This window comes from Atta colombica, unplaced genomic scaffold (genome assembly GCF_001594045.1).
Source record: "Atta colombica isolate Treedump-2 unplaced genomic scaffold, Acol1.0 scaffold106, whole genome shotgun sequence".
Classification (NCBI taxonomy): Eukaryota; Metazoa; Arthropoda; class Insecta; order Hymenoptera; family Formicidae; genus Atta; species Atta colombica.
Window position 1 is genome coordinate 338778 of NW_017259191.1, and position 18768 is coordinate 357545.

The 18768-nt window shown below is 35.0% G+C and overlaps 1 protein-coding gene across 3 annotated transcripts in view; it reads right to left on the reverse strand.

The window, feature by feature from the left end:
• The window catches only part of LOC108691638 (H(+)/Cl(-) exchange transporter 7), a 6054-nt gene extending 3062 nt beyond the window's left edge, over positions 1–2992 (reverse strand). The window contains exons 1-6 of one of the 3 annotated variants that reach the window (XM_018199496.1): positions 2980–2992; positions 1864–2055; positions 1287–1439; positions 935–1133; positions 598–851; positions 359–536 (exon numbers count right to left, since the gene is read on the reverse strand). In XM_018199496.1, the coding sequence (XP_018054985.1) occupies positions 359–536; positions 598–851; positions 935–1133; positions 1287–1439; positions 1864–2001 (922 nt within the window). In that variant the 5' untranslated portion in view covers positions 2002–2055; positions 2980–2992. Of the gene's footprint in view, positions 1–358; positions 537–597; positions 852–934; positions 1134–1286; positions 1440–1863; positions 2610–2979 lie in introns of those variants that run through there. The other 2 variants (XM_018199504.1, XM_018199487.1) reach the window with 2 other exon arrangements.
• Positions 2993–18768: the final 15776 nt, after the last annotated feature.

Here is an 18768-nt window from a genome sequence, read left to right on the forward strand (position 1 = left end):
AAAATTCTAATTTATATGATTTCTGTTTTTTAACATCTGAATGATGATTCTTATGTATTTTACTCCATAACGTAAAAGAAAAAAAAATTGCAAATTGTTTAAATTTGTGGAGTTTTATTAAAAAAGAATTTTATTAAAAAATTCTTAATTTCTCAAAAAAAAAATGTGGATGAAATTTTATATTCTTATTCGGCAGTTGAAAATATACGAGTCATTCAGGTGTTGAGGAACAAAAACCTTGTAAATCAGTATAATTTATAAGGATAAATCAATTTTAAATTAACAAAAAACTAGTTTCCTATTAAAAATAATGTGCATGAAATAGAACACATATCCATTAATATTTAATAATACTTACCGATGGGTGCTCCGAAAGCCGCTGATACTCCAGATGCAGCACCTCCGGACACAAACTCTCGTTTCTCATGATCCTCTCTAAAGTATTCAAATATTTTCAAGTCTTTCTTAAAAGTAGTACTTTTACCCTGAGAAATCCCTGCGGCTACGACAGCACCAGAATGGATCATAGGACCTTCCTGAAGTATACGAGATGTGAACAATGCTGACAAATGAAAAGAACAATGATGAACCGCTTACCTTGCCTCCTGCTAAGCCTCCGACTACAGTGCATATAACACCAATAATTTTCACAGCCAGAGTTTTAATACGTACAACTTGCGGTATTTTGACTCCATTTAAATAACATTTCACTTGTGGAATACCACTTCCTGCAGCAACAGGTTCAATATAGGATACTAAGACAGCACCTATGAAAACTGGTACTACATTTAGCACTAACCACATCATGTATGGTAACCAAAGGCAACCTTCCATCACACACTGGTCCACATCTATTGACACAAAGTTCACATATTATTATTTTATATATCATAGAACATATTTATATAGATTAACATGTTAGAACACAACATACATTTCTTAAGCCAGCCATATTTTAGGCTGGATAATTCCTCTATTAGTACATCTACAAAGCACGCTATGAGAGCAGTACAAATTCCGATTAAGAGAAAGATAAACCATCTGGCGAAATTCTTTCTAACGATAAATTTGTATCCTTTCTTCCTCTCTTCATCTTGTAGAAGATAATTTTCACAAGGGTCATAATCCAAACTCTGAAAAAAAAGATGCTATTAATTTATCTTACTAAGCAAAGATAATACATATAAATGAAATACAGTATTAAAACATAAATACATGTGTTTAAAACAGGATCAGAAGGTGATTGCAATCAATTCATAATTAAAAGTTCATTATGAAGCAATTACCTCATAATTAGTTGATAAGAAATTAGTCGTTCCTGGGATTATATCCCTGATATGTAATCTTTTGGATTGACCCGAGATAGCCTCTATATCACTGCATGTTATGTTAATGTTGGCGATGCTCTGTGTTGACACAATAAAGTCAATACTTCTAGGCTATATTCAGAAATTTCAGATATATTCATGTATTATTTTATCTTTGTTTAATAAATATTTTGTGAACAAGGTTAAAATGATGGTGGAACAAGGTTAAAATGGAATCATGGTGGAAGAATAAAAGCCATGATTTTCTTCTACCATGCATGGAGCTTAAGTGGTGTTTCCAAATGTAATCCTAGAAGCAATGCTCTATATTTCTATAGATATATATTTTCTAACATCTAACATCTGCCTGTTCTTTTTAATTGAACATCTTGCAACATGATAAAAAAAAGAAGATGAACTATTGGAAGACACTTGCTAAAATAACTAAAAAATATTCATCTAAAAATTCAAGAAGCATAGAGGAGAGAGAGAGAGAGAGAGAGAGAGAGAGAGAGAAAGAGAGAGAGATGCATGAAAGCTACAAAATTCGATATACCCGGAATCGCACGTCGATATCCTCGTTTGAATATGATGCAAAATTATTCCTTGGCTTGATCAGCCTTTCTTCATCGTCCTCATCATAAACATCGATTCTGTCATTATTTTCGCCACTGCTTTGCGTTGACGAATTCATTATTTCTGAGCGACAGGATCTAATAATCGACTCTTAGCCACATCTCTTGGAGTCCTTGGAAAAAAGCGATCAAAACAAACTACGAGTTCATATCATGTCATAATGACAACTATGGCAATGTATAGCATATATGCACGAGGAAATTAATATATCATCTTCCTCTTTGAATGGCTTCACAACCGATAGATAAATCGGCTGAGACTGGACCACTGATATTCGAATGTCGAAAAATAGAATTTATAATAAATAAACACGATGCACCGATCACCATAAACAAAAAAATCCTTAAATGGATGATGTAATACAGTCAGAAATGACAATTGATGACAATAATACTATTCTCCAGACACTAGGCACCTATGACTGAATGAAGAGTTTACAGAAATGAAAAATACGATTGCTCAATTGAAGTCGGCAATACTTTTCAAAAAATTCCGAGATGATGCAACATTCGTGTCAAGACGAAACACATTCGCCTCATTTGAGTGATCTGTCGAGATGTCAAGCCTTATAAAATCACATGGCAAAAAGATGATTAAGGTTGCATTCGGGAAGACACTATTAGCGCTATTTGCGTCATTCAATCTTCATTGTCCATTAGGTGTGAAACAAAGACATTACCCAAATGACGCAGATAGCGCGTTCCTTGAATGCACTCTTGTATCCTTCTATGTAGTACCAGAGAGAAATGTATACGTATATACAATCGAATCATTACTATCAGCTATCAGCAGCGAGAACGTGATTGTGAGGTGACTTATCGCTACATAATTTGACACAATTGCGGAAGCTAGAGATCTTGACTGTGGTCAAAGTCTCGCTTTGAAGCATTTGATGGACCAATTAGAAGAAAGAATTTTACAAACTAATTAAAAAACATTTCAAAGCGTTTACATCGCGTTGACCGTACCCCCTGGCTGCATTCAGGGAGTGCGTTATCTTTAGATTTATTCATGTCCTACTACAGTTCCTACTCACTCTATCAAGCGCGTTGGAATGAGAAAGAGCTATGATAGGAACATATTACATGTTGGAGCTTGCGATGCGTACAAACCTTTTTTTATGTCATACTGGTCAACGCTTTGAAGCGTTTTTTAACTGGACAGTTTGTAAAATTCTTTCTTCTAATTGGTCCATCAAATGCTTTAAAGCATTTGTAGTGAGACTTTAACCATAGCCACTATCTATTGGTCTATTTTCTGTTCCTGCACTAAATTGCACTAGGGTATCAATCATAAAATTTTTTTTTCAAGGATGAAAAGTAAAAGGCGAAAAATTTCTCTAGTAACTTCAATGTTAAGGTTAAAATATCTCTTTCTCACTTTTAACAAATATCAAACATATACCTATTTCACTTTGTTCAAAAGTGTACACTTTCAGTCACAGAAAACAGACCTCTTGTTTCACGTTTACAGCCATTCTACATTAGTTGCAAGCTGATCGCAAGTTTGTTGCGACAGCCAATCTGAATCTTGCATTTTGAAATCAACGCTTCATATTGGCTGTCGCAACAAATTTGCAATCAGCTTGCAACTAATGTAGAACTGACTTAATGGACGATGAAGTTAGGGTATGGCCTGTATTCAGAACGTGCTTTTATCGATAAAATCGCGCTTTTATCTCTAAAATTCTATAATATGCGTAACGTAAATTATGGATGCTTTCCACCAAGGACACAATCATACACAGTGTAACACAATGAATCACATCCTTGTTGTTTGCTTACATTAAACAAGGATGAAATGATTTTTTGGCCCATATTTAGAACGCGCTTTTATCGAAAAGCGCATTTTTATCTCTGAAATTCTATAATATGCTTGACGTAAAGTATAGTATGTTAGCGTGCTACCATCGTTAGTCTAGTTTCCACTGAGGGTTTAATCCGGATCAGAATATAAGAACCAATCAACTACAGCATTCTCCTGTCGTTCGACTGTAACAGGGGAATACTCGACTGTAATTGGTTAGTTATATTATCTTATATTCTAATCCGGTTTAAATCCTCGATGGAAACTAGACCATTGTAAGCGCGTTCTGAATACAGGTCTTTTTAAATCTGAAATTCTATAATATGCGTAACGCAATATAATATATTATAATAAATAATATAATAAGTAATATAATATATTAGCACGCTAACATCGTTGTAACATCGTGTTCTGAATATAGGCCATATCTGTATTCGTTTACGCAGTGGTTAGCGCAGAAGTTACTTTGGGTACGATCAACGCGATGCTGCAAATGCTTTGAAGCGTTTTTTAATTGGTCAGTTTGTAAAATTTTTTCTTCTATTGGTCCATCAAATGCTTCAAAGCATTTGTAGCGAGATTTTGACAGCCTTCTTATTGTTCATCAAGCATTAAACAAGGATTAAATATTCCCTGCACTAACCATTGCATAAACAAATGCACTAATAATGACATCAGAGAGAAATTTGAGAAAGGACATGACGACTCAAAATTTGAGAGTCGATTGTGTATCTTGAAATGAAGTAAAAATTACAAAAGCGAAAAAATTTACTAAAATATTCAATTTAATTGGTGAATATCTAATGAATTTGCGCACTTTTGTAATTTTCACTTCCTTTCAAAATACTCAATCGACTACCTGCAACCGCAAACATTACATTCATTGTTCTCTCTGTATTCTCAATTATATGTATAAGGAATAACAAATAATGAGCACAATGTGATTTTCAAAATCAAAATACATATGTACGTGCGTACATACTTGTACGTATATATACTCGTGAACACTTGTTCAATTTTCGTAAATTTAAGAGGAACGATGTTCGATCTCAAATTCGATCTCACTTTCTCATAATTTTCTTACATAATCACTAAGTCTGATATCGTTTGAAAGTGAAACTTTTCACGTGAGATTGGTACGTATGAAAAAATAAAAGTTTCGTAAAAATTTACATAATCGATACCCTGATCTTTGAAAACAAAGATAGCCACTGCGGTCGCTTCTAGATAATGAAAATACGCTTCAGAATGGCGAATGTGGACCAAAAATGGCGGATAAAAAGAGATAATGATCGCGTTCGCAGACTCTGCTGAGTGTGGGTACGCCTCACAAGAGAGGATGCAGGGATGATCAGACGGTTAGATCTAGTATTTTAGGGACTCTAGCAGCAAATGCTCACTTAATTATTGAGTGCACTAAACGCAGCCATTATGTATAGTTTGTAGCAGGAATGCCTGGAGTTCGATTTTAGGAATTCACGTTCCGTTCTTAATTATTTTATATGCATGATTGTTAAAATTTGATACGACCGGATTATGTCAGCGATCATAAATGTATCATAGTATTTGTGAATTATGTTTCGACAGCCAACCGATATAACCTCAGTTTTAATCAGTGAAATCTCTCTATCAGATAACTTAGTGATTAGATTGAAGACATTTCAAAATTTCTCCATCCGGAGAAAGACGTAAAAGTTTTTTTAGTGAAATCTCTGAAACATTCCAAAATTCATTAATTGAAAGGAAGTGAATTAAAATCTTCAATGTATCAGATAAATTGTAGTTTTGAAAAAGTATAATTGTTTTTATTTGCCATTAAGAAAATATACTTTGTGAGTTATTTTTCTTATATTTTTCTTCTTTCTTCTATTATTATTATCTTCACAGATAATAATAATAATATAAATAAGCAAAGGTAATCAACGATGGAATATTTGTGACGAGAAGTATTTTATTAGAGACAAGCATAGAAAGAGATAATCTCGGATGTTTAATCATAAGATATTTCAGGCACTCACCAAATTGCAATCTCGATATAATATATAACTGCCAGAATTAAAATAAAATTAAATTGCGAATTTCCTGATGGCTGTATATTAAAGATTTTTCCCGTATGTATAATATTTTATTACAAGTATATAGCAATTGCATACAAGCCAATTGTGCACAAACCAATTAACGCTAGAAAAAAAAAAAATAAAATGAAACTCCCTACACAGAAGTCGCTGTGACTGGCAGTGAGCAATTGCTATAGTATACAAGTGAACCACTTTTTTTTATTACATACTTGCTTTAGGAGACAGTTCTTCTTTCAGAGGAGTAAGTTCTTATTGTTTAACAAAGATATAATAATATAAGATATAATATATAAGATCTCTGTTGAGCAATAAGAATTTACATCGACTTATGATTATTAAATGATTACTGAATTTTACGATTTAATTTTTTTAATTGTTTCCTAATCGTCTAAAAGAGTATGTAATAAAATATTACACATACGGGAAAAATCTTATTTAGAATATATTCAGGGTAAGTGTTAAGAAGACTCCGGTCCACTCAAATTTTGATAAAAATATACTTAAACTAAAAATAACATATGTTACCCGCTTGGAATCTAATCGCCTAGAAGTTACAGTTGAGAGAGACAGTGTCCGCTTGGAATATTTCTAATGAAGACAGTAGGATATGAAAACAGTCTTTTTGGACATTAAAAACCTATTTGGAAATCTTACATCCCGAATTCCATCAACTTTAACTTAAAATATCTCGATTCGCGGGGCAGAGCGACACTTTTTTCTTGTAAATTCTTCATTTTTATAAGAAAACGCATCGATTGAGTATATTTTTATCAAAATTTGAGTGGACCGGGGTCTTCTTAACATTCAGCTTTCAAGAGATTCGTAATTTAATTTTATTTTAATTCTGGCACTCATACATAATGCCGAACAATCTTCACCGAGATTGAATCAGAAACAACAATAAAAGATTTTAATGCTATTAACCATCATTCTTAACATGATGAGTGTCTTCTGATTAAACATCTGGGATTATCTTTCTGTATTGTCTCTAATAAAACACTTCTTGCCATAAATACTCCATCGTTGACTTGATGTTATTCGCTTATTCATATTACCTGTGTAAGAAAAACAATTCATAAAGTATATTTTCTTATTGGCAAGTAAAAGCAATTATACTTTTTTAAAACAACTTATCTGAACTTATATTGAAGGGTTTGATCCGCTTCCTTTCAATTAAACTTTGGAGTGTTTCAGAAATTTCACTGAAAAACTTTTGCCATCTTTCTCCGGATGGATAAATATAAAAATGTCTTCAATCATCTATTAATCATTAGATTATTTGATAGAGAGAGATTTTACTGATTAAAACTGAGATTACATCGGTCGGCTATCAAAACACAATTTACAAATACTATTGGGAGTACAAATAAGTTTCCGCCGCTTGCAAAAGACGGCGCCATTAATAAACTACAGTTAAAATTGTTTGATGTAAAACGACATATCGTAAGAATGGACATCCGGCAACACTATAACCTTGAAATATTAACGATTTTGTATCAGCATCATACTATTTTGATCAAAAAGTTCCCGGAATTCATTCAGAAAATTCAAAAGTTTTATTCATCAAAAGTGATATTGTCCCCTTCAAAGTACTCTCCATCGACTGCAACGTCTTATGCCAGCGCTTGATCCAGCTTTCGAAACATTTCTGAAACCCTATTGTCGGTATAGCCATCAGAGTCATCTTCGATTTTTCCATTACCTCCTTTCGATTATTAAAACCGTAATGATTTTTTCATGCCACTCATAAATAGCTGTTTTCTTTAGAATATCACTGCCGAAACAGTTTCTCAATATTTCCAAAGTTTTCACACCATTGAATCCATTTTTAACACAAAATTTAATACAAGCTCGTTGCAAATTCAACTCCATTTTTAAAACTGTAAAAAATCGAAAATATGTGCAGAGGTAGATGTACTCAAGACGGCGTAATTTTTACAAATGTCAAGCTATGGTGATAAAATTTGGTGGGAATGTCAATGATAGATGTGGCAACCTAAAAAACAGAACTCAAATCAGCTGACTCAGAGCATCATCTGATGGTAATTCCGGGAACTTTTTGATCAAGTATATTTTTTTGTACGAAAATGTCGAGTTTTGAGCCGAATAAGCGTCATTTGCAGAAACTTTTGATTTACTTCTTTAATTTGAAGAAATCTGCCGCTGAGGCTCATAGATTGCTTGTAGAAGCATATGGTGATGCTGCCTTAAGTGAGAGAAGTTGTCGTGAGTGGTTTCAAAAGATTAAAAACGGTGAATTTGACGTCGAAGACAAAGAACGTAGCGGAAGGCCGAAACGAAGACGCGGAATTGGAAGCATTATTGGATGAAGATTCATGCCAAACGCAAAAAGAACTTGCACTTACATTAGGAGTAATTCAACAAACAATTTCATATCGTTTGAAATCATTGGGAATGATTCAAAAGCAAGGGAATTGGGTTCCATATGAACTGAAGCCGAGAAACGTTGAACGCCGATGTTTCACATGTGAAATGCTGTCAGGCATAAACGAAAGGGTTTTTTGCATCGTATAGTTACTGATGAAAAATGGATCCACTACGATAACTCAAAGAAGAGGAAATCATGGGGACCACCTAGCCATGCTTCAACATCGACAGCCAAGCCGAATATTCATGGAAAAAAACTCATGTTGTATATTTGGTGGGATCAGCTTGGTGTCGTATTATGAATTGCTCAAATTGAACGAGACCATTACTGGGGCTCTCTACCGAACACAATTGATGAGATTGAGCCGAGCATTCAAGGAAAAACGCGACCACTACTATTCCAGGCATGACAAAATTATTCTCCTGCATTTTGCAGCATGACAATGCTCGACCCCATGTTGCGAAAGTGGTCAAGACATGGAAACGTTGAAATGGGAAGTCCTACCCCACCCACCGTATTCTCCAGACGTTGCTCCCTCTGACTATCACTTGTTTCGATCAATGGCACACGGCCTGGCTGACCAGCACTTCCGGTCTTATGAAGAAGTAAAAAATTGGATCGATTCGTGGATAGCCTCAAAAGATGACCAGTTTTTTCGACGCGGGATTCGTACGCTACTCGAAAGATGGGAGAAAGTAGTGGCCAGCGATGGACAATACTTTGAATCATAAATGTATAACCAGTTTTTTATAATAAAACCTCGAATTTTGGAAAAAAAACGGCGAAAGCAAAGTTGTACATCTAATATACGAAAAAAAATCGAATAGTTGCAAAAAGCACGTTTTTCACTTATAAAACGAAAGATATTTTGTATAAAAAAAATCGGTATAAAAAAATGTACGTATTCGAAATAACTACAAAATAAGACGTGGAACATTAAAATCGATCTATTAGTTCAGTAGAAAAAGAAATAAAAAAACATCGAAAAAACCTTTTTTTCACTCGCTCTCTGTTCATTGAGATTTAAACGTAAAGTTTTGAAATGTAAAATATAGTCCTCGAAGTCTGGCCTTGAATAAGCCAGAAGTGAAAAGATTAAAAGTTCCGTCTGGCATCAATTTGTCAAGGAAGAATTGAATTTATTGTTGAAAAATTCTCGAATTTTTTGCTGCCGAAAAAATTTGTTTGAAACCATTGGAAAGTTGAAGAACGTGAGCGAGGCAATGCGCCGGGCGGAGAGAAGCAGAGTTGATAAAAAATGTATTTAAAAAAAAAAGTAAAACATTCAGTTTTTCTTGTTTAAAATGTTTTTAATGTTTTATATGTTTTAAATAGCTTTAGAAAAAATCACACAACAACAACAAAAAAAACACCCTTTAAACAGATATTAATTAACAGAAAAACTGCAAAAGACAAAAATTGTTTATTTTCTTCTTATAGAATTCTAAGAATTTTTTCAAAATTTTTTATCAACGTTTTAATACTGCATTTTCTCAATTCTACCAATATAAGAAAATACAATATTAAAAAATTCTGAAAAAATTCTAAAAAAATTCTTAGAACTCTATAAAAAGAAAATTAACAATTATTATCTCTTGCAATTTTTTTGTAAAGTTGATAGTATTCGAGTAACAAGTTATTAAAGACCAATTTTCGGCAATTCTTAGCAATTAATCTATCTATATATCTTAATTATTGCGAAAATTGCAAAATAATAGAGGACTTTTTTTCTCAGTTTAGTCCATTCAGTCTCTATGCGAAAGATTTATTATTATTTTCCAAATACCTTGTATACATAAAGTTATGCAATATGTATACATGTATATTTATACATATATTCTGCAATACACTCTACTTTTTTGTTAATTTTATAATTAAAATACTGTTCTAAACAAAACTAACTTTTTAAGATTATTTTTATGGAAGGTCACATTATTATCTATGTTTCTCTTCGATTCGCCATTATACAATGTTATCACATTTTTATTAATAGTGTCCTAAATAATAAATATTTCGTAATTTTGAATCCAGAATCGATTCAACAACATTTTATTGAATGTAATTGTCAAGTTTTAAACTTAAATATTCATTATTAACCAAGTTATGTAAAATGTAACTGAAGTATCACCCTTTCTCCTCTATTAAATAATATTAAAGACATTTTTAAAAAATAATGTTTTTTAAACATTTGTTTTTAATTGTTTAAAAAAAAAGCATGTTTAATTTAATCTGATGTTTGAAACATGTTTTAAATATTAGTTTAAAAAAAAAATTTTAAACAACCCTGGAGGGAAGCCGGCGCGCAGTCGAATAGGGAAGATCAATCCGCTCAGCGATTCGCGCTTGATTTCATAACGTGTTAAAATTTGCTAAATTTACATTTTCTCAGCAATAAATTGACGTGGAAGCTTGATTTTTTTAATCTAGGGTAGCTTGACGAAATATAAACAAATAACTTAACCAAATGTTTCCGCAAAATTTTTGTTTCTTGAATTTTTATTTTTTCGATTTATTACTAAAAAACCATTCGAATATGAAGTGTATGTCTGATTAACAAATTTAAGTCACATTAGCTTTATTTCTTTATTTAACATGCTATAAAAAGTGCCCAATTGGACAATTAAATGTACGGAATTATCAGTACAAAATTGTTTTTGTGAATTTAATTGTAGATGCAAATATGATATATGTAAATAAATAATAAATAATTTGCCAAATGTTAGTATCGAATATAATTGCAAAATATATTTTTCATGTAACATTAATTTACTTTTATTTGCAAAAGTTAATGTTATATCTTTAACAATTACGTTAACATTTGGCAAATTATTTATTAATTATTTGTTTATAAATATATGTTATATTTGCATGTGCAATTAAATTCACAAAAACAATTTAGTACTGATAATTCCGTACATTTAATTGTCCAATTGGACACTTTTTACAGCATATTAAATAAAGCATATTAAATAAAGAAATATAGCTAATGTGACTTAAATTTACTAATCAGACATTCCATACTCAAACGTTTTTTTAATAATAAATGGAAAAATAAAAATTCAAGAAAGAAAAAATTTTTTTAATTAAAATTTCGTGATTGCAATTCGAGATTTTTTAACAACAAATTTAATTCTTCCTTGATAAATTGATGCCAGACGGAACTCTTAATCTTAAAAACTAGAGCCACAGTGATTTTTTGAAAAAAAAATGTTATCTCGGCTTCTAATAATCAGAAAGTAATCTTTTTCTTTAAATTCGTAGAAAAATGACAGATTTCGAATGCTTCACACGGCTATTTGATATGATGCATATTAATGAAATTATTTCCATTTTTTTATACAGAAAAAGATACCCACTTTTTAAAGTCGTTTTATAATAATTTAATTGCAAAAAATCGTTTTTTATTAAGTGCTGTTCGGACCTTGTCCGAAATGCACTCTAATACTTTATGCAGTCCAGTATATAGTTGGTTCAGGAGACGCTTGTTACTTTCTACTTTGAGAAAGACGTGAGAGCACTTATATAAATCTTTATGGAAAAATAACTTAGGTCTAATGTGATGAGAGGTTGGTCTCATCACATTGAGAGGCCAGAGAAGCCGTAACTTTTGCATAACGCAAAAATCCTCGATGAAAATTCATGGGTCACTCGGCATCTCTTCAGAAGAGAAAAACTCACCCGGTTCTTTGAGTGTAAACTAATTCCGCTACAGAAGTACTTAGATCCTCTTTGAAACAAATTCATAGTCCGAATAATACTACTAGTAATGTATCAGTTTATTGAGTTTCACTGTGGCACGTTAATGCAGTTTTTAAAGATGTCATTCGATGATGCCATTAGATTCTGGATGGTATGCGGTTGTCCGACAACATTAGATGAGTTTGGTTAATGGTCGAACAGCTGCGCTTCGAGCCCTGATCAATTATAATCAGGCAGAAAACTCCAAATCTGGCTATTGAATGAAAAACATCTTCACCTTCGTATCTACAGTACAATCCTGTAATGGAATCGCTTCCGGCCAACGAGTAAATCGGTCAATCATTGTTAATAAATATTTGAAACCTTTGAATGGAAGTAGAGGATTGATTATATCGATATGTACGTGCTCGAAACGGGTATCTGGTATTTTGGTAGGCGAGGTATAGTTATGCCGAATTTTAGATTGCTGGCATGCTAGGCAGCGGGCATGCGAGTTCACTCTTTAATGTCTTTAACTCTTTAATGTCTTTGTGGAGGGCCACACAAATTTTTGTGCAATTTGCTGATAATCTGCCACTTGGATGGGACATTTGATCTAAGTCGAAAACTCGTTTTTTGTAATGATCCTGGAATGTATAATCTCTTCTTCTGAAGTGTCATACTAAATGCTGAATGCTGTTTCCGATAAGGTAAACTTTTGGAGCTTCAGAGATGTAAATTGCTTCAGTTGTTGTAATTTGTCGTCCGAAGCTTTAGCTTCTGCAATCTCTTGCATATCGAAACTAATTGGCATCATGATAATTTTGACGCGAGATAATGCATCTGCTACAATGTTTTCAGCGCTTGAAACATGACGTAAATCGGTTGTGAATTCCGAAATAAAGAGTAGTTAACAGGTTTGTCTTGGCGACATTTAATCCGATTTCTTCTTAAATGCATATATGAGGGCTTTATGATCCGTGATAACAAAGTTTCGTCCTTCTAACATATATCGGCAATGTTTGATAACCGCATAGATAACTAATAATTCTCTATTATACGTTATACTTTGTTTGCATAGGCTTCGTGAAAAGAAACTGATTATAACTAGTTATAAAAATACATTGCTGTGCAATACCTGTTGTCTGAGGCGTTTGTTTGTAATAAAAGTGTTGTCTTGCTGTCTGGAAATGCGAGCGAGGTGGTTTGAGCGAGATGTTTTTTAACTCATTCAAAAGATTGTTTGAGCTCAGGAGTCCATTCTATTTTTGCATTGTTGTTGCGTTTACGCCCCGAGATTGCATTTAGCAATGGCGATTGCATTTTGCATGTTTGCGAGATCTTTGAGAAACCAATTATAGAAATTAAGCATTTCTAAGAAACGTCGAAGTTCTTTGATTGTAGCTAGTTCCTGAAATTCAGCGATAGCTTGGACTTTTTCGGGTAAAGATTTGATATCTTCAGCGCTGATTATATCCCAGAAAACTGAGACTTTTCTATCCGAACACACATTTATTCTTTGCTATATCATGCAATTGATTGCTATATCATGCTGTTGAAGTCTATCGAACAATATTTTTAGATGCTCCTTATGCTGTGTTTCATCCTGCGAAGCGATTAAAATGTCATCAATATAAGTAAAGCAAAAGTCAAGTCCTGCAGTTACCCGGTCCATAAATTTTTGAAAAGTTTGTGCTGCGTTACGAAGTCCGAATGTCATATAAAGAAATTCGAAAAATCCGAACGGTACAATGATTGCGATTTTAGGAATATCCGATTCGCGGGATGGAATCTGTTGATATGCACTAGATGTACCTGATAGAGAATACGATTTTGCCATACAAGAAATATGTGCTGCCTTGTAAGAACGGAATTGAATAACGATCTGACAAGAGTACATCATTGAGTCTGCGATAATTTCCACATGGACATCAATCGCTATTCTTCTTCTACACGAGATGTAAGGGATTAACTCAAGAGCTCTTAGAAAATCTACATAAGCCTTGTTGCATCGTACTCAAACTCTTGTTAGCTACTTTAAGTTTTTCTGGACAAAATCGTCTGGCTTTGTTTGACACGGAGAGACCCGTTTCGATTACATGTTCCATGTGCGGTTTGTCGATATCCTAATTATTTCAGGAAACTTGCTTAGAATCTCTTTGGGCAGTCATCGGCCAATACTGTTAATCGAGGAATACTTTGTTGACAAGCTAAGCAGAGAGTTGACAAGCTAAGACTTTAAGACACGTGCTACCATCGATACTTATGCCGTATGTCAGACAGCAAATTGAAACATGCTAGAAAATCTGAGCCAATAATGAAGGTGTCCACGTCGATTATAAAAGGCCATTGAAAAACACGACGGAATCCCAAATCAAGCTGGAGTAATTTTTGTCCATACGTGGGGATGATTGTTTCGTTTGCAGTATAGAGTACCTTGCTGAGTACGATCGCGTCTTGAGACAGGAATGGTCGAGACATCCATTTCAGTGTCCACCAAAAATTTGATACCAGTGACACGGTCTCTATTTGGACTCTATAAGACGACGAACTCTAGTTTTCCTGTATCGCTGGCTTCCAGCTGCAGAGTTGCGTACACTTAATAACGCTAAAGTGTCAATGATACCAGCAAGGTTTGCTCTTCGATTGTGATCTTGAATAGTTTTTACGACGAGAATTCCACGAAGTCTTGCCACGCAATAAACAAATTCCCAATTTCTCCACCCGATCTAGAAACGCGGACATTTGCCAATCCGAGTTAGTTTTTATCGATGTAACTGCTGCTTGGTAACTGTTACAATAATATAGCCTGCACTGTTGTGATAGGCGCTGCAGCCATAAAAATTTAAGCACTTCCTCTAACACGCCGTTTTGCGAGATCTCACATCCGACGGAGCAATTGCGACGGACGGCGGTCATCTAGATCAACCTCATTTAATAACTTATGCAGTTTCTTTTCGGCGCTATCCGAGAAACTCTTAACTAATCTGTGAGCGCGGCATATCTATCTCGGGCGGATTAAGCACGATATTGCTAATTTCGTCAAGGAATCGTCATCAAAGCACTGTACCACGTCTCGTTCGAGAGGATCACCTGAGCCATTAGCCATGTCTGCGGCTTGTTAGAACGCGCGCTTTTAGGTTAAACAGAACGCGATGCAATCACGTCAGGGTCACTAATTTGTGGCTACGTTGTGACTATATCCAATGTGGCGCCGAGCCTGTCTGGGCGCCAGCAATGGCTAATTAGTGGCGAAGGAAAATTGGCGGGAAATTGCTAAGTTAACAAACAAATGTTACTCATTATTTCTGACTCACAAGCCATAAGACGATTTAATATAAACTCAAATAAATATTTGGAATTTACAGGTCAAAAGGGTAGAGACTTAATTGCGTGCGTTACGACACCTTGAATATCAGTATCGCATTATTAGATTAGAATACGAGAAATTAAAAAATCTACAATATAAGCATTTATCTGATGGCGCGAATAATTACGTAACGACATGAGCAGTAATCGATGCCGATCTCGCAGTGAACATAAAGTGATGATTAATCTTATCGAGCATTAACTTAAAATCTATCGCTGAGGTTTACAAAAGATCTGCACGCAGAATGCCATGACATCAAAGAGAAAGAGAAAGAAAAATCGAAAAAAAGAATTGACAACGCTTGCAATGCCACATGGTGACTCGTTAGGGGCAATGCGTGTGAATTATTATTCTAAGTCCGAGCAACAATTCTCTTTTGCTAATTCAATTCCTAATTCTATTAATAATTGCAAATTCTAATTCCTAGTTCGTAATTCAATTTAAATTAGACTACTCTTGCGTAAGAAATAATTATCACTCCGATAATCGACTACTGAAATGAATTATTTTAAAATATATACTTAATTAACCTTAATCAAAGAGTGTTTAGTGGTTGTCCTCACCTTTTCGCTAATTTATTAACATCGATGATATAATGATTCATTGTAAAACATCAACGAAAAGCGATCGCACGTGGTTATTAGTGCGATTGAAATCAGCAGCCGGACTCGCCCAAGAAGCAATTGGAAGCACCGCAGAGCATCCATCTGAGCAGGTAATGAAGCTTCTATTTTATTTTACGCTAATTGAAACATCGTGAATGAATCACAGAGCATGTGCCCCATATTTCTGCGCGAATTTATGTTCGCGCGCCCTTATTGAAGCTCGACTCCTAGTGATCAATTCTTACGTCACATGGATCCGTAATGCTGCGTATTCGCCTTATTTTATGAGAATATAGAATACATAAAGAAAACGAGATGATTAAATACACTGAGTTGTGCAACTGAGTATTATATCTCGTTACCCATTCACAAAAAGAATTATTCCGGAATTTTGCGACATTATGTTTATCTCGGCTACTCCGAGCAGGCACTTTGAGACGTCACACGTGCTCTTTGATACTCGCGCGTTACAGATTGCTCCGAGTGCCTTGGAATCTTAGAAAGATTTCTCGTATATTTGAAAGGAATGACAGAGCAGCCGTAGAATGATTCAGAATCGATCATAATCGCTATTTCTAGCGCTCGTATCTAGCGAATCAGCAACTTGGACAAAATCAATCATAGTCGCTTCAACATCTGCGATTACTCCACTGTAGCCTCAGGTTGGATCGAATCCAGGGGTAAGGCACTATAAATTTCAATCCTTTTCTTCAAATTGACATACATATTTAGTATCTTATCTGAAAATAATCTAAACGCCACTCTTCAGGTCCTACACTAATATTACGATAAATATTCAAGTGATTTTGAGAGCAAAAATGGAATGAAAGAAACTACAAAAATTTCAAGCAGCAAATACAAATCATAACCTATCACAGCTCAGTGATAGAATGGGGACAGAGCAAGGAGTGGCAAAAGACATAAAAATGATGGACGCGAATACCTATGTTTCTAGTGCTCTACTGGAGGCCGGTCGAATTCCCCTAGAACGTAACATTTTCTGGCGGTGGGATACGATAAATTGATCCGCGTCCATCACTCACAATTTACTGCCTCGGCACTCTTGCCACTTTGCATGATAACATCCCAGTCGGTAAATAAAGGTCGATATAGATACCCGCGCGAAAAAGGGGGCAAAACTCAGCGAGGAAGAGTTAGAGGCGCTACGTTACAAACGCTCGCAAAACAGAAAGAGTCTATGAAACCAGGACACGGCTTTAGATAGAGAGTGCGCAGAAATTGAAAAGGAGCGTGAAAATGAGAGAACGCGTTTGCAAACCGAGTGCGAGGCTTTTCATGCGATCCACGCAACGCGACCGCGAAACCAAAAAAACATGTCTCAGAGCCGAATGCAACGCATCAGAATAAGACCGCTTTGAGACTCGCATCAGAGATCAGAATGAGCATATACACCATCGCTCTGATACTGAGCACGGGCAAGATATAAGGCGTACTGAACAAACTGCCATAAACCGCAATCTGCTCCTCTCATTCAAGGACGAGATACTCCGAGAACTTGGTAATCTCGCGACATAAATAAAATCAAATATCAGGACCCGCCTTTTATTTCAACCAATGATAGTTCGAGCAGCACTCGCAGACCTTTACTCACGAAGATACACTAAGAACTTGACAGAATCGTCGCAATCGCCGAAAATTTCATTTCGCGAAGCCACGGAATCAGTGCCGTACTTCGACCACAACATTCCGGTGTTACAGTTCGTACGAGCATGCCGTCATGCGAAAGAGATTGTCCCTTCGTCATCCAAGAGGAACCTTATACATCTTATCAAATTCATTCCGGAATGCAGAATTCGCCACATCGAAGAATGTTTCATTGAATCAATAACTTACGAGAATAAATCGGCATTCCTTTTACTCGGTTCAAAGGATACTGACACAGGCGGGAACATCCAAAGATTGCAGTGAATTCCTGCCAACCATGTTTAAAATTCACGAAACTTGATTTCGTTTTATGCCGCGCCCGATAGAGTCATTGCCTACAATTTAGTCATTGATACGACCGGCATGGAAGTATACCAGCCCCGCAGAACTTGTTACCAGTGGAATTTACTCAAAGAGAACCTGAATCGGCTTCGCAATCATATAATGTTCTCGGTAGAAAAACTTCAAATATTAAATACTTTAGCACAAGGGGCAATGAGTCATAATATTCCCTCTGGGGAGCATATCAAATCTTTTCGACGAAAATTTCTAGAAAAAATTCGCCGAAAATGCGGAAGCACGGGAACTTCCCTCTGGGAAGTAGTCCTATGAGAGAAGCGACATTGGCGTCGCGATTTCTGATTGATGTTATCCCTCCCCCCACCTAATTAAAGCAGCTATATTGTATCCGCAGTGGAAAGTTGGCATATGTTTTCTTTCTAACTGGCTGAATTGGTACATACACATACCTAAAATAGAGAATAAATATATTTAGTATTTCACAAAAGTGAGGAAAAAAATTTAAGAATAGTTTAGCAAGAAACCTATATTTCAATCGAAATATTAATATTAGGTGTACAACTTTGCTTCCGCCGTTTTCCTATAGATGGCTTTAGCGGTAAGTGGTGGTCGAAATAAATAGATCATAGACGTCATACAATAAACTTGGGCATCTGTCAACATAACCCCATAGAAACATTAGTCGATTTGTCTGCATCATAAAGTTATTCTCGATTGAAAATGTCAGTTTACGAGCCAAATTCTCGTCATTTGCGGGAGGTTTTAATTTTTTGCTTCAATATGAAGAAATCTGCGACTGAGGCTCATCGAATGCTCTCAAATACTTATGGTGAGGCCGCTATTAGTGAAAGAACGCGTCGTGAGTGGTTTCAACGCTTCAAAAACGGTGATTTTGACGTCCAAGGTCATGCTCTGTATTTGGTGGGACCAGCTC